This window comes from Zootoca vivipara, chromosome 14 (genome assembly GCF_965207765.1).
Source record: "Zootoca vivipara chromosome 14, rZooViv2.hap1.1, whole genome shotgun sequence".
Classification (NCBI taxonomy): Eukaryota; Metazoa; Chordata; class Lepidosauria; order Squamata; family Lacertidae; genus Zootoca; species Zootoca vivipara.
This window is the reverse complement of record NC_142597.1, coordinates 45,644,393-45,665,622: the sequence shown is the minus strand read 5'-3', so window position 1 is coordinate 45,665,622 and position 21,230 is coordinate 45,644,393. Positions and strand designations below refer to the sequence as shown.

Sequence of the window (21,230 nt, the reverse complement as noted above, 5' to 3'; positions counted from 1 at the left end):
CTTTGCCTCCTTCATCCAGAGAAACGAGAGGCGTCATCAGGGTCCAGCCAGGCAAAAACACTCAAGGGAAGGTCCGGCACAGGGCCGGTGACGGGGTGTGTCCTGAGGGCCAGATAGAGAGGTAGGGGAGTGGTCATCCTTTATGTAGAGCAAACACTATGCCCAGACAGGGACAGGATGCCTTCTGCTGCACAGCTCCCCTTTTGGAGTCAAGAGATGCCGCTCAGGTTGCAACTGGGGTTCGCTCTCTGTCATGGCCAAGCTCTCAGCTGTTTCCTGCTCCCTCCTCTCCCTTTGCCAGGGATGCCCAGATGCTGATAGAGGACGTGAAGCGCATTGCCCACGAGCTGGACCAAGGGCAGCAGCTCTCCTCCATTGGGGTGGAGCTGGTGGACAATGAGCTGGCCACTCTCTACATGAACAGCAAGAAGTCCGAGGTGAGCCCGGAGACACACCCACACCCACCCACCCCCTTGCTCAAACTCGGGATAGTTGTCGTTCCCTGCCTGAAACTCTGGAGAGCCACTGCCGGCCAGGGTAGGAACTGCTGAGCTAGACGGAGCAAGGGTCTCGGAATGAGGTACCGTAGTTTTCCATGTATAAGACGAGGTTTTTTGACATTTAAAATACGTTAAAAATTGGGTATCGTCTTATACATGGAGGGGGCATACAATAGGTGGTTTATGTGACGTGCGCGATTGGCAGCGTTGGTCAATCTATTGGCAATCCTCCCCCCCAAAAAGCTCAACAACTCTGGGCAATCTCCCCCCATTTTCTTAATTTTGAGTCCCCCAAAATAGGGGGCGTCTTATATACGTAAGAATACAGTAGTTTCTTGCGTAGTGTCTAGCTTTTAAAAAGCGTTTTGTTTTATTTGTGGTTAGAGTCCAGGAGCCTTCAGCAACACAGCAAATTTGAAAACTACACACTTATTAGGAAAACTTTTCCCAGGTCTTGATATCTGCTTTTATTTCAGTTGTTTGAATCGTTGATGCTACTGATTCCGCCCCCCCCCTTGTGATTGTATTATTTGGCTGTCATGGGAAGCTGCCTCACGTGTGGTTATAAGAGGAGGGGTGTGTGAACCCCTTCTGGCGCGATTCTCTTGCAGACCGAATTCCGGGATTACCCCCCTGTCCTGCGCCAGGCCGTCTCCCTCGCCCGCCGCATCCAAGACCCCCTGATCGAGTTCGCTCAGGTCTGCAGCTCCGACGAGGACATCCTCTGCCTTAAGCTGCACCCTCTGCAGGTACCGCCGCCGGGAGAAGCTCTCCTGTGGAAGGAAGGCAACACTTGCCCTCCTTTACTCAGCGTCAAATTCTGTATCTGTAAAGAATTCCTTGTCTGGAGAGGCACTGCTTTTTCATTTGGACATCTGGTTCAGTCCCTGGGGGTGTGTGAAGGCTTTCAGTTGTCTGTTGAAATCCCAGAAGGCAGAGGGCGGCTGTGAAAAGGGCTTGTGTCTGGGGTTGGGGGGCTGCTGAGGGGGGTAGGGCAGTCATTTTCCATTGCAACCTGAAGCAGAATAAATCATGCTGAGTCCCTACCTCTTTATCCCCTTGCCCTTTGATATATTTTAAGATCCACCTTACTCCCACTTAGTTGTAATTTACTCTAACTGGTTTTTCTAATATTGTTGTAACCTGCCCTGGGGCCTCATGGAGGGGAAGGCAGGTAAAATAAATACATAAATTACATTACATTACATTTGTATCCCACCCTTCAACTGCAGATCTCAAGGTAGGTCACAGCATAGAATTACAATATGAAAAAGAGAAAACATAATAAAAATAAGAATGAAAACAGCCCAATTACTCCCCCTCCCACAACACATTTAAAAGGGCATCCTACAGGTGAAACTCGGAAAATTAGAATACATGTATCGTCGAAAAGTGCTTTCTTTTGGAAATTCCACAGTAATAAAACAAATAGTTACAATAATACAAAAATAAACATCGCTATTACATTTCATTAATTACATCCCATTTATAATTGACCCGCCTAACAACAAATAATAACAATTACAACAAATCAAGGCTTGCCATATCTTGCTTTGCATGTCATGCATCTATCTCATATATTGGTTTCACCTTTTAAGTTGCATTACTGAAATAAATGCACTTTTTGACGATATTCTAATTTTCCGAGTTTCACTTGTATGTCCATCAGTTAGAGGCCCGGCTGAAGAGCAACGCTTTCACTGGGTGCCTACAGGTGTATAATGAAGGTGCCTGTCCCATTGATGAGGGCTGCCCTGTGCCCTGCTGTCTGCCCCCCTGGAGCTGAGCCTGACGGCCGCGGTGTATGGATGTTTTTTTCCTCCCCCAGGAGCACGTGGTGAAGGAGGACCTGCTCAACTCCCTGCACTGTGAGTTCATCAACCGCGTGAACGAGGTCGGGGTGGACGTCAACCGGGCCATAGCTCACCCGCACAGCCAGGCCCTCCTGCAGTACGTCTGTGGCCTGGGGCCCCGCAAGGGCACTCACCTGCTGAAGGTAAGCGGAAGGCCTTAACAAGTAAAAGATGGCACTTGCCTAAGTCTCCCCCTTGAGGCGAGGGTTGCCTCACTCTGCCTCCTGGTCGTAGAAATGCTGCAGAGCTGCTGGCCGTCAGTGTAGACGGCACTCCTGCTTTGATTTTGCAAAGTTTTTTGCAGATAAAATCTCTCTGATTCTGGAAGAGGTAGACTCCCCCATGGGAGCAGGGCCGGGGCAGGAGAGTGCTAGAGTCCTGTCTAGTCAAATTGCATTGGATCAATTCCAATCTGTTACCTCCGAGAATGTTGACAGGCTGCTTGGACAAGTGAAACCAACCACCTGTCTCCTTGATCCTTGCCCATCCTGGCTTATAAAAGCTAGCCGAGAAGGGCTGGGCGATAGGCTTTGCAGGGTGGTGAATGCTTCTCTCTGTGAGGTAGCCTTCCCAGACCCATTGAAAGAGGCGGTTATTAAACCGCTTCTTAAAAAACCATCTTTAGATGCGGCCAATATGGCCAACTATCGCCCAGTCTCAAATCTTCCATTCTTGGGCAAGGTGATTGAGCGAGTGGTTGCGGAACAACTCCAGGCACGCCTGGAAGAAGCAGACCATTTGGATCCCTTCCAGTTGGGATTCTGGCCTCATCATGGGACTGAAACTGCCTGGGTCGCACTGGTTGAAAATCTCTGGCGGGCTAGGGACAAAGGTGAGAGCTGTTTCCTAGTTCTGCTGGATCTCTTAACGGCTTTTGATACCATTGACCATAACATCCTTCTGTACCATCTAGAGGGGTTGGGAGCTGGGGGCACTGTCATACAGTGGTTCCACTCCTTCCTCCTGGGATGAGTGCTCAGACCCCTGGGCCCTCACTTGTGGGATGCCTCAGGGCTCTGTCCTCTCCCCCATGCTTTTTAACATCTACATGCAGCCGCTGGGAGAGATCATCAGGGGGTTTGGGCTGGGTGTTCATCAGTATGCGGATGATACCCAGCTCTACCTCTCTTTCAAATCAGAACCAGTGAAGGTGGTGAAGGTCCTGTGTGAGTGCCTGGAGGTGGTTGGAGGTTGAATCCTGACAAGACAGAAGTACTGTTTGTGGGGGACAGGAGGCGGACAGGTGTGGAGGACTCCCTGGTCCTGAATGGGGTAACTGTGCCCCTGAAGGACCAGGTGCACAGCCTGGGAGTCATTTTGGACTCACAGCTGTCCATGGAGGCACAGGTCAATTCTGTGACCAGAGCAGTTGTCTATCAGCTCCATCTGGTACACAGGCTGAGACCCTACCTGCCTGCAGACTGTCTCGCCAGAGTGGTGCATGCACCACTCTAGTTATCTCCCGCTTGGACTACTGCAATGCGCTCTACGTGGGGCTACCTTTGAAGGTGACCCGGAAACTACAACTAATCCAGAATGCGGCAGCTAGACTGGTGACTGGGAGCGGCCGCCGAGACCACATAACACCGGTCTTGAAAGATCTACATTGGCTCCCAGTACGTTTCCGAGCACAGTTCAAAGTGTTGGTGCTGACCTTTAAAGCCCTAAACTTCCTCGGTCCAGTACACCCGAAGGAGCGTCTCCACCTCCATCATTCTGCCCAGACACTGAGGTCCAGCACCGAGGGCCTTCTGGGGGTCCCCTCTCTGTGAGAAGCCAAGTTCTAGGTAACCAGGCAGAGGGCCTTCTTGGTAGTGGCACCCGCCCTGTGGAACGCCCTCCCACCAGATGTCAAAGAGAACAACAACTACCAGACTTTTAGAAGACATCTGAAGGCAGCCCTGTTTAGGGAAACTTTTAATGTTTGATGGTTTACTGTATTTTAATATCTTGTTGGAAGCTGCCCAGAGTGGACCGGGGAAGCCCAGCCAGATGGGCGGGGTATAAATAATAAAATTATTATAATAATATTATTATTATATGAGCTATATGGACCCAATAGTCTATCTTGGTAGAAGACAGCTTCCTGTGTTTTTATATAAAAATATCTTCTTTTAGAATCATGAGGACTAGGGTCTTCCTTTTGCAGGGAAGCAGCTTTAGGTTAGTGGTAGAGCACCTGCTTTGTATGAGAATGACTGAATGCCTGAAGCCTTGCGGACAACACTGAGCTACGTGGAACTGTAGGGGAAACACTAGCTTCCCTTACTGGAGGTCAGCAATAAATCAATCAGCGTTTATTTCTCACATGCAAGGTGGCAGTCCTAATGCCAAAGTCACTACAAAGAATTCAAATGCAGTACAAGCAGAGGTGCAGCAACAAAAAAATCCTCCACCCCACTCCTTCGTTACGTGCGCTCAATACAGCCGTAAAGCATCGTTTCAGCGACACTAACCAACCAGCAGTTTTCCCCTTTTGGCACAAACGGTCCCTTTCGTTGGTACTCTGTTTTGCAGCGCCGGCTATGCAGAAGTGCTTGATCTGCAGTTCTCTTTGCCGCTTCTACAGCATTTGTTGCATTCTCCATCTCCCGATGTCTCCAAATGTTCTCTTTTCTGTAACATGGCTCACCGGCTCCTTTTCAGCCACGTCAGCTGTGGCCTTGTCTTTTTCCCTCCTAGCAGTTTCCCTCCAGGGCAACTTAACAATTTATCTCTTTTGGCCTCTTGCTATAAGGCAGCCTCCTACACTCGTAGATTACAGAAGAGGCCCAGCTCAGCAGGAGAGCCGCCTGCCTCGCATGCAGAAGTTCCCAGGTCCAGTCCCGGGCATCTGCAGCTGAAAAAGGGATAGGCAGGAGGGGACAGGACAGAGCTTTCTCTGGCCTGGGACCTTGCAGAGCCCCCGCCAGTCAGAGGAGGCTACAGTGGGCTTAGAGGGACAAACCTCCTGTGTGAGCATAAGGCAAGAGGACATGGCTTTGAGGCCCTCGCCCAGGCCACCCAACCTCCTTATTTCGTAGGCAGCTCCTTTCTGCCAGGACAAGATGCCTCCCTCCGGGCAGAACTGTGCCACATAATACCCGTTCTGCATTTGTAAAAACTCAAACCTTTTTAGTGTGGTGGTATCTCCCTGCCGTTTTACCCCAGGCAGGCCCTTCCACTGTGTTCCTTAAAGCACCTGCCAAAAACATTTTTTTATTTCGACGAAGCCTACTTGGATGTCTAGATTGCTGACTTGTTTTTACTTTTACTTTTTGGAAGGTTTCAATTGTTTCTTACTAACAACCCTGTTGTTTTATTATTTGAAGTTTTCTATGATCTAACAGCGCATGAATTTTTACGAAATGAAATAAAGGAATGCTCTGTGCCCCTCTTAGATCCTGAAGCAGAACAACACCCGGCTGGAGAACCGGACCCAGCTGGTCACCATGTGCCACATGGGGCCGAAAGTCTTCATCAACTGTGCCGGCTTCATCAAGATCGACACAGCATCGCTGGGCGACAGGTGAGCAAGCGGGGCGGCAGCGGGGGGGGGGCTGAAATGCTCAAGGAGGCCGGAGGTTTCCCTCCCTGTCCTTCAGGTTGGTTCACAGGATAAAATTGCAATATAGAAACACAAAATACACAAGCTCTGCAATCTGCACAGGAGAGCATAGGGAGGGTGCTGCTGGCAGAGACCCCTGTGTGGGGCAGGCGGATCTCTCCTTCCCTGAGGCACCTGCTGTGGGGGACAGAGAACAGGATTCTGGGCTGCAGTGATCTTTTCGCCTGATCCAGGAGCGAGGCTGTCCTTAGGCTCCTCTTGTGGAATACTCTGCCAGCAGAGATTCAGCAGGCACCTACCTTCCCTTTCAACTTTAAAATGCCTGCTGAGAACATTTCTATTCCAACAGGGCCTATGCAGGCGATTCAGAATCATAGAATCTTAGGGTTGGAAGGGGCTCCTAAAGCTCATCTATTCCAACTCCCTCCAATGCAGGAATCACAGCTGAAGGATCCCTGGTCATTGGCCACCCGACCTCTGTTTAAAACCGAAGGAGAATCCAGAGACCAGCTTCTGAGGGAGCCCATTCCACTGTAGAACAGCTCTTACCAGGGCCGTCTTTAGCAAATGTGGCGCCGGGGTGCAAATATCCGCCCAGTGCCCCCAAATTACCACAGATAGTGTTGGGGTGGCTGTAGCTGCGCCTGCAACTCTCCCCCATGCTGCTGTGGGAGAGCGATTCTCACAGAGGCTTGGGAGGGAAGCTGTGCACCCACCAGCCTTATGGTTGGCGGGGCACAGCTGGCGGGGGTGCAGGGAAAGGGGAGGCTGCTGGCAAAGCTGCACAGCTCCCCCACTTGCTGGGGCGCCCGAGAGGCCGGCGCCCTGGCATGATGCACCACTAAGCCCTATGGGAAAGACGGCTCTGGTTCTTACTCTCAGAAGGGTTTTTCTTAAGGTTTACTCAGAAGCTCCTTCCTTTTAGCCTGATTCCATCAGTTCAGGGCCCATTGCAGGGGGTTGGACAAGTTCAGGGAAGTTTTTAATGTTTGATTTTTATCATGTTTTTAATAATCTGTTGGGAGCCGCCCAGAATGGCTGGGGAAGCCCGGTCACATGGGCGGGGTATAAGTAATAAAGGAGGAGGAGGAGGAGGAGGAGGGTCCTTCACAATTCTTTGACCTTTCCACAACAGTTCACTGACGTCTGTTTTTAGCTTTCTAAATGATTTCAATTGCATGCTTTCATGTCACTGTAAACTGTTTTGATTAATGTTATTTTTTCTGAATAGTGCTATAGATTTTTTAATATATAAATAAACAAAATAAAATAGAGAGAGTCTGGGTGCTGGATCAGGCCAAAGGCTCAGCATTGAGTCCTCACCGTGGTCAGCCGGATGCCTGTAGGAAGCTCCCAGGCAGGATCCAAACACGAGAGCCCTCTCCCCTCCTGGGGCTTCCAGCAACAGGTCTTCAGAGGCATCCTGCCTCCCACAGAGAGGTTGCAGAGCAGCCATTGGGGCTGGTCACCACTGATAGCCTCCTCCTCCTCCTCCCCCTCCTCCTCCTCCTCCTAACCTGGAGAGGAGAAGGTTAAGGGGTAATATTCAAATATATGAAAGGATAATGTTCAAATATATGAAAGGATGTCATATGGAGGAGGGAGAAAGATTGTTTTCTGCTGCTCCAGAGAAGCGGACACGGAGCAATGGATTCAAGCTACAAGAAAGAAGATTCCACCTAAACATTAGGAAGAACTTCCTGACAGTAAGAGCTGTTCGGCAGTGGAATTAGCTGCCAAGGAGTGTGGTGGAGTCTCCTTCTTTGGAGGTCTTTAAGCAGAGGCTTGACAGGCATATGTCAAGAATGCTTTGATAGTGTTTCCTGCTTGGCAGGGGGTTGGACTGGATGGCCCTTGTGGTCTCTTCCAACTCTATGATTCTATGGTCCTCCGTGAATTTGCCTCCTCCTCTTTTTATAGCCATCCCTCTTGGTGGCCATCCCTGCATCAGGACTTCCTTCTGTTCCAGGGGGTCTCTGTCGCCTTTGCAAGACCGGCGCATTCCAGTTTTTCACACCTGCTGCTCAGTCCTCCTTTTCCTTCTCTTTTTGCAGCACGGATTCCTACATCGAGGTCTTGGACGGGTCCAGGGTCCACCCAGAGACCTACGAGTGGGCCCGGAAGATGGCTGTTGATGCCCTGGAGTACGACGAGTCAGCCGAGGACGCCAACCCGGCCGGAGCTCTGGAGGAGATCTTGGAAAACCCAGAGCGCCTGAAGGACCTGGACCTGGATGCCTTTGCCGAAGAGCTGGAGAGACAGGTTGGTGGCGGGAGGAGCCCTTGGGGGTTGGGGTTGGGCGGAGGGCGGGGGGAATCTGACCCCCTGTTTTTTATTGGTTTTCACTTCTCCTTTTTCTGTGTGTGTGTCTCTCTCTCTCTCAGGGCTACGGTGACAAGCACATCACCCTGTATGACATCCGAGCTGAGCTGAGCTGCCGCTACAAGGACCTGAGGAGCCCCTACCGCTCCCCCAACTCGGAAGAGGTCTTCAACATGCTGACGAAGGAGACACCCGAGACGTTCTATATAGGTAGGAGATGTTCTATATATGTTTGCCTCTCCCGTCGGGGCAAGGCCTACCGAGGAGGAGGAGGAGGAGGAGGGCAGTTGCAATTGGATTTGTCACCAGCACACCCCCTAGGGCCACCAATGGGCCACCAGCATTCATTATTTATTTGAGTTCTGGGGATAAAGATATTATTTCATTTTATAGCAAGTATAAAACAGAGAGAACAGTTGCAACAGCATATGAAAATCCAAAGCAGAAGGGGTTGCGAAACGCCTCTTGTGCACCCATAAAGTCCACCCTTCTTATCCCATCTGGGCCAACTTTTAAACATCTCCAGAAAACTTTTCTATTCCTCTAGGCCTATGCAGGCAGTTAAGAGTGCCTCCTTCTCCAATGGTTAATGGAGGCCTGCTTTTGGCTTTCTAAATATGGTTTATATGGTTTTTATTACATGGCTTTATGTATTCTCACTGTAAACTGCTTTGAGATAGAGAGAAGGACGTATACAAATATTTTTGCAAGTAATCAACCTCCCACCCCCAGGTAAACTCATCATCTGCAACGTGACGGGGATAGCCCACCGGCGGCCCCAGGGGGAGAGCTACGACCAGGCGATCCGGAACGACGAGACGGGCCTGTGGCAGTGCCCCTTCTGCCAGCAGGACAACTTCCCTGAGCTCAGCGAGGTAACAGAGCGACACCGGTGTGGTGCAGTGGTTAGAGAGGGTCAGAGTAGGACCTGGAAAACCAGGGTTCAAGTCTCCATTCAGCCACGGAGCTCGCCGGGTGCCCATCACTGCATCTCAGCCTAGTCTGCATCGCAGGGTTGTTGTGAGGATAAAATGAGGCAGAGAACCATATAGACCACTTTGAGCTCCTTGGAGGAAAAGGTGGACTATAAATGCAATAAATGAATAGATCTGCACCATCAGCAAGTCTCATTCCCTGGCAGCTGCGATGCTTGCTAGGCAGGGGTGCCTCACCTTCCCAGGCCTTTGGAGAGATCCAGACTGAGGGCACACATGGCCAGCCAAGTAGCCACTCGTGTGTGTGTGTGTGTGTGTGTGTGTGTGTGTGTGTGTGTGTGCCTGGGTCCTGGTTAAGCAGAGCGCCACCGCCCTCCTTTTGCCATAACCTTGCTTCCTCTGCTCCGTTCCAGGTCTGGAACCACTTTGACAGCGGCTCTTGCCCCGGCCAGGCCATCGGGGTGAAGACACGGCTGGACAACGGCGTCACAGGCTTCATCCCGACCAAGTTCCTCAGCGACAAGGTGGTCAAGCGGCCCGAGGAGAGGGTCAAGGTAGGCCATTTCCCTGCCTCCAACCCCCTGCAATGCAAGGATCACAGCTAAAGCATCCGTGACAGGTGGCCCACCCAACCTCTCTGTCTAAAAACCACCCGTGAGCTTCCAAGATAGTCCCTTCCACCACTGAACAGCTCTGACTCTCAGAAAGTTCTTCCGGATGTTGAGACGGAATCTCCTTTCTCGTAACTTGAAGCTATTGGCTTGTGTCCTCTCCTCCAGAGCAGGAGAAAACAAGCCTTGTGATAGCCCTTGGGATAGTTGAAGATGGCTCTCCTATCTCCTCTCAGTCTCCTCTTTTCCAGGCCAAAGGTACCCAGCTCCTTCAGCCGTTCCTCATCAGGCTCGGTTTCCTTGGTTGCCCTCCTCTGCACACACTTCCCAGCTTGTCTTTATCCTCCCGCTGACTGTCTGCCTGCCTCTGTCTTGCCCAGGTGGGGATGACCGTCCACTGCAGGATCATGAAGATCGACATTGAGAAGTTCAGCGCCGACCTGACCTGCCGGACGTCGGACTTGATGGACAAGAGCAACGAGTGGAAGCTTCCCAAGGACACCTACTACGACTTTGATGCCGAGGCCGGTGACCACAAGCAGGAGGAGGAGTACAAGAAGAGGCAGCAGCGCACGAGTGAGTCATAGAATCATAGAGTTGGAAGAGACCCCAAGGGCCATCCAGTCCAACCCCCTTCCAAGCAGGAAACACCATCAAAGAGTCCCTGGCGCTCAGCCGGCTGTCTTGGGGACGGACAGCCAAGGGGGTGGGCTGTGGCTCCAGTCAGTGGGGAAGAGCCTGCTGGATCAGCCCAGTGGCCCAACCAGATGCCCCTTATGGGAATCCCGCAAGCAGGATTCAAGCACCAGAGCGCTCTCCCCTCTTGTGGCGTCCAGAAGCAACTGTGGAGGCAGAGCCTAGCCCTTATGGCCAGTAGCCATCGATAGCCCTCTCCTCCATGAATTTATCCAGGCCTCTTTTAAAACCATCTAGGCTGGTGGCCATCCCTGCTCCTGAGTTCCACAGTTTAACTTTAACGCTGCTTGGAGAGACTTTCCTTGACCTGTCCCGAGTCTCCCAATATCTCTCGCCATGCATAACTCGCACTGTGTCCCCTCGAACTCTCCTTTCCTCCAAGCTAGAGAGCTCAAAGCGCCGCCGCCTGTTTGCCTCTCTTCCCCCTCCCCACAGCGTACATCAAGCGTGTGATTGCCCACCCCTCCTTCCACAACATCAACTTCAAGCAGGCCGAGAAGATGATGGAGACCATGGACCAGGGGGATGTCATCATCCGGCCCAGCAGCAAAGGAGAGAACCACCTGACGGTCACCTGGAAAGTCAGCGACAACATCTACCAGCACGTGGACGTCCGCGAGGAGGGCAAGGAGAACGCCTTCAGCCTGGGGGCCACCCTCTGGATCAACACAGAGGTGAGTCCGGAGGCTGAAAGCCTGGTGGGCTTGTGGGGAAAACCCACCTTGACCCCTCTGCCTGTAACCCTCTCTGCCTTTTCCGCTCCAAGGAGTTTGAGGACCTGGACGAGATCGTCGCCCGCTATGTGCAGCCGATGGCGTCCTTCGCTAGAGACCTGCTCAGCCACAAATATTACCAGGATTGCAACGGGGGAGACAGGAAGGTGAGCACACACACACCTGGGCAGAGCTGAGCTTGGGGAAATAAGCCATGGGCACTCCTTGCCCCTGCGAGTTGGCCCGGCCGCTGGGGGAGAGGAACTTCTCAGGGAAAAGGTCAGGGTGCCGGGTGAGGCAATGCTGTCTGGGCTTCGCAGCGTGGCCAAAAGCCCCTTGACTTCCCCCGGGCGGCCATTCAAGGAGGGGAGAAGCCCCTGCTCTGGACCCCCCCCACACACACTTCAGAAGCAGCATTGAAAGCCCATTTTGTTACTGCTCTGTCTGTGTGCCAGAAACTGGAGGAGCTCCTGATCAAGACCAAGAAGGAGAAGCCCACCTTCATCCCCTACTTCATCTGCGCCTGCAAAGAACTTCCGGGCAAATTCCTGCTGGGCTACCAGCCACGGGGCAAGCCCAGGTGAGTGCCTCCCCACCCCCACCCCCGGGGACTGGTCCTTGCAGGAACAGGGGAGGTGATGATAAGGTTCCTCTTTGCTTTCCTTGGGGGATCACTTTCCCCTTCCTGCCCACCCCCTACAAAACCCCCTTTGGGTTGGAATCTGCTTCATGCCAGGCCATTTCTCCGTCTAGCCCCATCCTGTCTCCTCTGATGCGCAGTGGCTCCCCAAGAGAGAGAGAGCACCTTTCCTGATAACTTCTCTGGAGGTGCTGTGATCCTGCACACAAAGCTAGACTCCTGTGCCTCCCAGAGTGATGCTGAAGGGGGTGGGAATGGTGAGAGGCAAGGAGAGGTGCCTTCAGAAGGGGCTGGACCATCAGGCTGCAGAAGCTCAGGTGCAGAAATGCAAATTCCAAAGTCCATCCAGTTCTCAAACCCCTGAAGGAGGGCTTGGGATGCCTGGCAGGATATATGTTGATCCCCAGGGAGAAAGGGACCTTCCAGATGTGTCTGGACACCCAGCAACAGGGGAGGAGGGTGGGAGTTGGAGCCCAGCAACATCTAGTGCCAACTCTCCGCAAGGTCTGGGCTCTCTCAACACAGCTGCCATGTCTGGAGAAGGACTGACTGGGTGACCCTCTCCACACGGAGATGTCTGTCGATTGGCCCATTGCATTGAGAGAGCGCTTTTTCTGCCTTGGCTTTACCATTTTTAAATGATGAGAATAGGCAAATGCTGCAAGAGATTCTCAGGCCAACTTCAGGAGCTGGTGGCAGGAACTCCCTGGCCTGGCCTTTCTCGCTTTGGCCATCCCTCAGGGCAGACATGTCTTTAAGTAGTCCCAGGAAGTGTGTGTGTGTGTGTGTGTGTGTGTGTGTGTGTGTTTCCTCTTGGGTGGTGGATGGTCCAGTCTCCCTGGCCTGGGAAGCCTCATTGCCTCCCACCTTGGGATGACTCTGAGCGGGGGTGTTCGACCCGACAGCCAATGTCACCAGAGGGGGGGGCACTTCTCTTCCCACACACAGGATTGAGTATGTGACGGTTACGCCCGAAGGCTTCCGGTACCGCAGCCACGTCTTCCCCACGGTCAACGGGCTATTCCGATGGTTCAAGGATCACTACCAGGACCCTGTCCCAGGTAATCCCAGCCCCAATCAGGGGACAAAATCAGGGTGAGCGAGAGTGTTCCTGCAGGAAAGGTGCCCACCATGAACCAGAAATGGCCACTTCTGACAAAATAGCACATCTCCTCCGGAGTTTCAGCCGCTGGGCAGCAGAAGATGGGCTTGATGGCCCCTCCAGCGTCACCCTAGAGCAAGGGTGGGGTGTCAGTGCTCTGCCCCCCCTCCCATTATGATATTGTTGGACTTCTTCCTTCCTTCCTTCCCATTGGCTCTGCTGGCCACAGGGGCAGATGGGAATTGGAGTCCAACAACCTATGGAGAGCATCCGGTTCCCCCTCCATGCCCTAGAGCCAGCCAGCCAGCCAGCCTTCTTCCTCCCTCCTCGCTTGTGAGCGCCTGGGGTGCTGTCCGCTTTGGGGACAGGAGGTGCCTGATGGGACTGGGCCTGCAGCCTTCTGCTTCCTGTCTCCTGCTGAGGCAGCCTGGTGGGAGAGCCACCCCCAAGTGGTGGTTATGGGGAGAGGAGACCAGCTGCAGGAGAGCCGATGGAGAGAGCTTTGCTTCCCAGCCCTCTGACTGCTGGAGCGGCTGCCCTCGTTCTGTTGCACACCCGGGGGGGCGGGGGGAGATGCCCCATGCAAGCAGAACACAGTCCACTTGTGCAGCAACTTGGTCAGATCCCCAGCCCCCGCGATTCACCCCTCTTCCCACCCCTAGGAGTCACCCCCAGCAGCAGCAGCAGGACCCGGACTCCGGCTTCCATCAACGCGACTCCGGCGAACATCAACCTGGCAGGTGAGTTCCCCCCCCCCACGGCCTCCCCTGTCCTCCCCGCCTGCTCTTGGCGTCCTTTGCTCACGGGCTCCGCCTCCCTTCTGCCCCACAGACCTGACCCGAGCAGTGAACGCCCTGCCACAGAACATGACCTCACAGATGTTCAGCGCCATCGCAGCCGTGACGGGCCAGGGGCAGAACCCCAACGCCACCCCTGCGCAGTGGGCCTCCAGCCAGTACGGCTACGGAGGCAGCGGTGGCGGGAGCAGCGCTTACCACGTAGGTGGACGTGGGGGGGGGGAGAGAGGGGCCGGGTGGGGCAGAGGGAGGGGACTGGGGGGCACCAGGTGGGGCTGCTCTAGACTCATTCTTCTGGTTTTGGGGGCAGCACGTCCCAGCCAGCGCACAGGCTCAAGTTAAGGTGAGAATCAGAGAGTTGGAAGGGGCCCCAGGGGTCATCTAGTCCAATCCCCCTGGCCGCCTCTTGATTGCAGTACAGCATCTGCCTCGCTTGTGGAAGGTCCCAGGTTCCGTCTGGGTTGGGAGACAACCCCTGCCAGTCAGTGTAGGCAGCACTGACCCAAGGCTGCTTCCTAGCTGGGCATCTTCTTTTTTCAAAGTGTGGTTATCACAGTGTCACCTGCATGCGGATCCCGCCGTTTTCCTTCACGCTACGTTTTCTTCCACTAACTTAACAGAGTAGATGAAAGGGAAATCGGCCGCGGGCAAGTGACTAGCCCCCACTCCAAAGGAATGTGCTGGGGGGGGGGTATGGAGGAAGCAGGCTGGACGCTAAAGTGGGGGAGAGGAGGTGAAGGACGCAGCTAAGCTGCCAGCGAGAAAAGGCTTAGCGGAGGAAGAATTTGCTGAGCCGACAGGCAGGCAGGCAGCGCTTGGCCGGCTGAGCTTGCTAATCGCCCGGCGGGCAGGGGCTGTGAGTGGAAGGGCCTCTTGTCGTCGTCGTCCCCCTCTGACCTGGAATTAAGGGCACCTTCCTCCGCTCTTAATCCTGGCACCTCACACACACTCGGTAGGGCCCTGCGGAGCACAGTCAGGCGAGGGGGCTGCATCTCTGGGGCAGAGGGCATCTGCTTTGCAGGCAGAAGGTCCCTGGTTCAATCTATTTTTACTCCGCGTTAACAGCTTTCCATTCTGAATTTTGAATGGCTGTAATGCACACTGGGACCTGCCAGTAAAGGGTGGGTAATAATGATGATGAGGGGCTGGGATTGCCCCCCAACTTGAAGCCTTGCAGAGCTGCTGACTGGGCAGAAGGCAACCTCCTTTGACCTGCCTTCTCCTTACTATCTGCTGATGGCACGTGGTCTGGCTGGACGCAGAGGAATAGTGTGGGGAGCCCCCAACAGAAAAAGGCTCAGAGCCCGGGGGACGTTGAGTGGGAGAAGAGGGAACAGTCTGGGAAGAGGCGGTTGAGACTGAAGGGTAACAGTGGGCAGAAAGAATATGTGACAGAGAGCAGTCCAGATTCAGAGGCAGAAGCGGAGGCTGGAGAGGAGGGGGGCCAAGAGACAGAGTGGAGGCAAGCTGCTGAAGAAGCCAGGGGTCTCCCTCTCCTGCTGTGACCAGCTCCAGAAGAGGCATGAAGAGGGAGAAGCAGAGGCGGGTCCATTGGCATAGTCTCAGAATGCTTGTGAGGGACCTGGTTGGGGGAGGGAGGTTTAGGCAGATGTGGGAAAGCAGGGACCTCTTCCTCAGTCCCCACAACTGCCTCATAGGGGCAAGACCTGCCGGAACCAGTTGCTGTGCTCACTAGGCCTGACCTCCTGAGTCAACTTTGCTTCCTTGAATAAAGAGTTAACATCACTGACGCCGTGGGATAGATTGTTCGCCTGCTCCTGGAATTTGCTGCCAATGAGTGTGGTGGAGTCTCCTTCTTTCGAGGTCTTTAAGCAGAGGCTTGACAGGCATATGTCAATAATGCTTTGATGGTGTTTCCTGCTTGGCAGGAGGTTGGACTGGATGGCCCTTGTGGTCTATGATTCTATGATCCTGGCAGCTGGCCGCCTGCGCCCATGACTGTGGCCCCACAAGCTCCTTTTTGATGCTCCCACTCGACCCTTTTCACCCTTGGCTAATCTGTACTTTAATCTCTCTGTCTCTCTCTCTTGTCCCAGGTCTTCACAACTCCTGCCCAGCAGCCGGTGGCCACCCCGCTTCTGACCCCCAGCTACTCCTACACGACCCCCAGCCAGCCCATCACGACCCCCCAGTACCACCAGCTCCAGGCCAGCACCACGCCCCAGTCCACCCAGTCTCAGCCCCAATCCCAGCCGTCCTCCAGCTCAGCACAGAGGCAGCAGCCCAAGTGAGTGTTGCGAAAAGGCTCCTTGCTTTCTTATTTAACTTATTGCCATGGCATTTCTATCCCACCTTTTCCTCCAAGGAGCTCAAGGTGATGTGCATGGTTCTTCTCATGCGAGGTAGGCTAGGCTAAGAGGCAGTGGCTGGGCCCACGGTCACCCAGTGAGCTTCATGGTCCTAGTCCAACCACTGTGCCACATTGGCTCATGATGCAGGAGTGGGGAGGTTGGAGAGGGAGGGGGGGAGAAGAAGAAGAAGAAAGCTGCTCCAGAGAAGCGGACACGGAGCAATGGATTCAAACTACAAGAAAGAAGATTCCACCTAAACATTAGGAAGAACTTCCTGACAGTAAGAGCTCTTCAGCAGTGGAATTTGCTACCAAGGAGTGTGGTGGGGTCTCCTTCTTTGGAGGTCTTTAAGCAGAGGCTTGACAGGCATATGTCAAGAATGCTTTGATGGTGTTTCCTGCTCGGCAGGGGGTTGGACTGGATGGCCCTTGTGGTCTCTTCCAACTCTAGGATTCTATGATCGAGGGAGAAAATTGGGGTGGGGTGAGACAAGGAGGAAAGGGCAGCACAGTTCAGTCAGTTGATCCGCCGGGTTAAAAATATTCTTGATCTTTGGGCAGATTTCTACAACACCTGGAGAGGGAAGGCTGGTGTAGATTAAAACGAAAATTAAAAACGATGGCAGGCACCTCTTTAGAAGAGACTTTGCCCCCTACGCTTTGTGTGCGTTTCAGTCTCTCTCAGACTCCTCCAAGGCAGCGCTCGCTCACCTGCTGCAGGTGCTCACCTCACCTGAGAAGAAGCGCTGGCTTCTTCCTTCAGAGCTGTCTTTAGACAGGTGCGCGTTTTGTGCAGATGGGAGCCGACCGGCTGAGGCTCCTGCTCTGCACTGACACAGGAGAAACCAGATTTCTTTCAGCGGGAGGGCAGCCCTTGCGGGGGGGGGGGCTCTGCTTGCCCACTGGGGCCAGAAGTCGGCACCAGCACCGGGGGTCAAATGCGGAAGGGGCTGTAGCTCATTGACAAGGCGTCCACTTTCCACACAGCAGGCTCTGGGTTCAATCCCCAGTGGCATCTCCAGGTGGGGCTGCAAATGTCCCCTGCCTGAAACCCTGGAGAGCCACGGCTGCCAGTCAGTGTAGACAACACTGAGCTTGATGGACCCAAGGGTCTGGCTCAGTATAAGACAGCTTCCTATGTCCGTTTTTAAATCAGCCCTTAATTCAGAACGGTGAGGACTGGAATCCTGCCATATCTTTAGGGCTAGGGCACTTTATTTGCATGCAGAAAGCTCTGCATTCAGTCTCCCGCAGCAGCATCTCCAAGTAGGGCTGAGGAGGGACCCTCTGCCTGGAACCCTTGGCTTGACTCTGGTGTATGTCCCTAAACCGTAGTCCCGCGCCGAGAGCTCCAGACACGCAGCAGTGATTGGCCAAGCGTTCGAAACGCACATGGTTCTAGACGCATTTTGTGACAGGGAATGAGCGCAAGTAGCTTCTGAGCTCTGGGGAGCAAGTTAAAAATGCAGACTGGAAGGAAAGGAGTACTTTTTCCAGCCAGTCTCTGAAGACAGGAGAAGAGACCCTCTTAAGAATATTAGGGGAGTGGGCATTGGAAGAACTAGGACATGTGAAAAATGAACATAGTAGTTTAGCTGCAATTCATTCATTTTCAGTTTTGCATTCTGGTTACTTAAAAAAGTGCACCTAGACATTCCGTTGTTGCGCCCATAACCTCGGTTTCAGGTGCCCTTTAGCCCCTGGCTTTCCTATCTCCGTTTCAGAACGAGCGTCTGCACCCCCATCGTTCTGTCCAGACACTCAGGTCCAGCGCCGAGGGCCTTCTGGCGGTTCCCTCGTTGCGAGAAGCCAAGTTGCAGGGAACCAGGCAGAGGGCCTTCTCGGTGGTGGCGCCTGCCCTGTGGAACGCCCTCCCACCAGATGTCAAAGAGAAAAACAGCTACCAGATTTTTAGAAGACATCTGAAGGCAACCCTGTTTAGGGAGGCTTTTAATGTTTAAGAGATTATTTTATTTCATTTTTCTGTTGGAAGCTGCCTAGATGGGCGGGGTATAAATAATATGTTGTTGTTGTTGTTGGTTGTTGTTGTTGTTGTTATTGTTATTCTAACCCTGGATTGGCCCACTGTCCCTGACCTTCTTTCTCTCTCCCCCCCCCCCCCGCCCAGGTCCAGCAGCCACACAGCCATCGACTGGGGCAAAATGGCAGAGCAGTGGCTGCAGGAGAAGGAGGCCGAGCGGAGGAAGCAGAAGCAGAGGCTGACCCCCCGCCCCTCGCCCAGCCCCATGATCGAGAGCACGCCCATGTCGGTCGCCGGAGACGCCACCCCGCTGCTAGATGAGATGGACCGGTAGTCCTGTTCCCCTCGCTGCCGCCGGAGACCCCCTCCCTTCCTCCCTCCCTCCCTCCTGCCGGCTGGCTGGCCACCTCATTCGGGGTCTTTGTTTCCTTTGCCCTGGACACTCGAGGCATGTGCCAGGGACGCTGGGCAGCGCCCTCCTTGTGGGTTGCGGAGGAGAGGCCCCTGTGTATATACTGGCAGCGGAGGAAGCCTTTCTGCTGGGCGGGGCGCCAGTCCTGACCCGGCCCTCCCGCTGCTCTTCTGCGCTTTGCTCTCGCAGCCGGCGTCAGCCGGTCCTCCCGCCAGCGATGTTCTCTTTTTCCAAAACCGCCCCTGGAGTGCTGGCCAGATCCGGCTGCGTGGAGGAATAAAACCTTCGGGGGGGGGGTACCAGGAGAGGGGCTCTGCCAGTGACTGGGCCAGGGTTTGCTCTCTCTGTGTCTGTCTGTCTGTCTCTCTTTCTGTGTGTCTGTCTGTCTTTCTCTCCCTCCTCCTTCGCTCGTTGCCTGTATTTGTACGTATGAAAAGGGCTTTGCTTTTGCCCACCCCACCCCCCGGCATGTGGGGGGGGGCCCTTGATGGCTGGAAGAGAATCCAGCCTCCCTCGCCCATCGGCTGGCTTTTCCTTGGCACACCCTCTCCGGGACAATATTTATTCAGTTGTGTTACTTTTTTTAAAAAAAGGAGACTGCAGAGTTGAACCCGGGGCGACCGCGGCTTTTGTTTGGGAGCTGTGAAGTGCCGGGAGAGTGAGAGTTTTTCTGGCGGCCTGAGAGTTTGCGGCGGCCTGAATGCCAAGTAGTGCTCCCCGCCCCCACTTTACCCACCCCGCTGCCCCCCCCCTCCTCTGCTCACTTCCAACAGCACCAAGGAATAAATAGTGTTTCTACTCAACCTTCGTGGAGGTTTTCTCTCTCTCCTCGCTTGCCAGCCAAAGAGGGCAGAGCCTGAACCTGACTGGAGTCCCTTGCACAAAACCCAGGGCCAAAGCGGGGGCAGTGGCGAGGTTGTGTGCGGGGGGAGGGGGTAGGAGGAACTGGCTTGGGGGCGACTCTGGAGGTGCAGGGATTTAAGTGCCTTCCTTTTTTGCCCAGTCTTCAATCTCCTGTGGGGGGGTGGGGTGGGGACAGCTCACCAAGCCCCCGCAACTGTGCCAGCCCTGCTGAGGTGAACAAGGGCTCTGCCTCAGTCCCTGAGTGGCGGATCAGGGCCTGGCCATGTCTGCCATCTCTCTCCTTCCTCCCCATGAACCTTGGGCCTGGTCTCTGGAGCTGTTCTGTGCAGGGGGGAGGGGGGCACGCTCCTTTTGCCTTGTGCTCTGGAGCCCCCACCAGGTGGAGTCGCTTTGTGGCTTGTCCTCTCGACAATGAAATCCTTGCTCTTTGAGGAGGCTGTGTGGCTGCTCCTGGGAAGCCAGGAGGAGCCTTTGCCTCTCTAAGCACCACCTCTGCCAGAAGCTGTTTGCTCTCCTTTTTTCCGCTCTCATATTCTGGCTGATCTCCCCCCACCCCACCTCAGTATTCTCGCTGTGATTTGCACAGCACTGGATGTTGTCACAATCCCCACCCCCCAGCATCCCTAGAATTGCTGCTTTCCATTTTGTTTCTTAAAAGAAACTTTCCCAAGCAATTGCTAAAAAGCCCGCTGTCCCACCTCTGCTAGCTGTTCCCCATTTGTCTCTCTGCCCACTTGGTCTGCCTTGAATCTGCCTGATTCTGCTCCCTCCCTGTGTTTTGGGTGTGAGCCTGGAGCAGTTCCCCCCTGTTCCTGCAAAGAGGCTGCCTGTGGAGTCTCTGCGGGATCCCTGTTGCCTCATTCGAGGCGGGACAGGGCACTCCATCCTTTCAGAAACAGGGCAGGCATCCCTGAGGACGCCACCCCAGTCTTGATTCCTGCAGTCTAAACGTAAGCCTGTTTGGGCACGAGAGCGGGGAAGCCGCTGTTTTGAACGTGGAGAGTTTGCAGGGTGCTCTTTCACAGAAATGTCAAGTTGGAAGGGAGCCCCTCTGCAATGCAAGGATCACAGCTAAAGGTCAGCAGCCCTGGTGTTGCAGAGTCCGACCAGCCCCAGCCAGCAAGGGATGATGGGAGTTAGAGTCCGGAGGCCTCTGCATGGCCCCATGCTTTAAACGTCCGCCCAGGGATCTGGAATCTGTTTCTCTGGGAGCTTGTTGCAGCGACCACCGTCCTGTGATTGGGGGTTGATTTGCAAGGGTCTTCCCTGTGGAGAAGGGGCAGTGTCCCAGAGGAAGATTGTGGGGGTGGTAGAGACCACCCTATCTTGCCCAGCGCTTCAGGTCAAAATAAGACTTGAGATGCGATGCAATAATAGCCATCTTCCAAGTACCTAAAGGACTGTTGTGGGAGATGGAGCCAGCTTGCTTTTGCGATTGTTTATTGAATTTGTCGGTCACTATCTTGCCCAGGGCAACCCAAAGCAACTTATAAACAAACAAAAAAACCCACAACGGTACATTAAATCATGTTGCCAGACTTCTTGCGGAGGAGGGCCTCTGGTGACAATCTCAGCAGATCAATTCACATGGGGAGAGGCAGTCCTTGAGGTTCTTGCGGTCCTGAGCCGTTTTAAGACTTTATAGGTCAAAACCAGCATTTTGAATCGGGCCCAGAAATTTAATTGGCAGCCGGTGCATTCAAGCCAGGATCAGTGATATATGCAATGTTGAACACGGGGTTGTCGAAGAGGCTGTCGTCATTATTACAATTTATTACCCGCCTTTCACCCAAAGATTGCAGGGTATTAACAGTTTTTAAAACAACTTACAATCTCAGAAATAAGGCGAGAACTTAAAAAAAAAATATTATGCATCTCAAATGTCAAAAGCCAGGTTGTAGACTGCAGCTAGCAAAGCTGTCGTCCAAAACAAGAAACTTGCCAGC

The 21,230-nt window shown here is 53.7% G+C and overlaps 1 protein-coding gene across 1 annotated transcript in view; it reads left to right on the top strand.

The window, feature by feature from the left end:
- The window catches only part of SUPT6H (SPT6 homolog, histone chaperone and transcription elongation factor), a 35,019-nt gene extending 15,796 nt beyond the window's left edge, over positions 1 to 19,223 (top strand). Inside the window, exons 17-33 of the mRNA XM_088658084.1 lie at positions 302 to 437; positions 1,112 to 1,249; positions 2,329 to 2,496; positions 5,734 to 5,861; positions 7,955 to 8,162; positions 8,285 to 8,432; positions 8,955 to 9,097; positions 9,571 to 9,711; positions 10,149 to 10,344; positions 10,900 to 11,138; positions 11,231 to 11,344; positions 11,633 to 11,757; positions 12,766 to 12,878; positions 13,582 to 13,659; positions 13,751 to 13,917; positions 15,774 to 15,964; positions 18,156 to 19,223. Coding sequence (XP_088514210.1) covers positions 302 to 437; positions 1,112 to 1,249; positions 2,329 to 2,496; positions 5,734 to 5,861; positions 7,955 to 8,162; positions 8,285 to 8,432; positions 8,955 to 9,097; positions 9,571 to 9,711; positions 10,149 to 10,344; positions 10,900 to 11,138; positions 11,231 to 11,344; positions 11,633 to 11,757; positions 12,766 to 12,878; positions 13,582 to 13,659; positions 13,751 to 13,917; positions 15,774 to 15,964; positions 18,156 to 18,342 — 2,620 coding nt within the window. The 3' untranslated portion in view covers positions 18,343 to 19,223. The remainder of the gene's footprint in view (positions 1 to 301; positions 438 to 1,111; positions 1,250 to 2,328; positions 2,497 to 5,733; positions 5,862 to 7,954; positions 8,163 to 8,284; positions 8,433 to 8,954; positions 9,098 to 9,570; positions 9,712 to 10,148; positions 10,345 to 10,899; positions 11,139 to 11,230; positions 11,345 to 11,632; positions 11,758 to 12,765; positions 12,879 to 13,581; positions 13,660 to 13,750; positions 13,918 to 15,773; positions 15,965 to 18,155) is intronic.
- Positions 19,224 to 21,230: the final 2,007 nt, after the last annotated feature.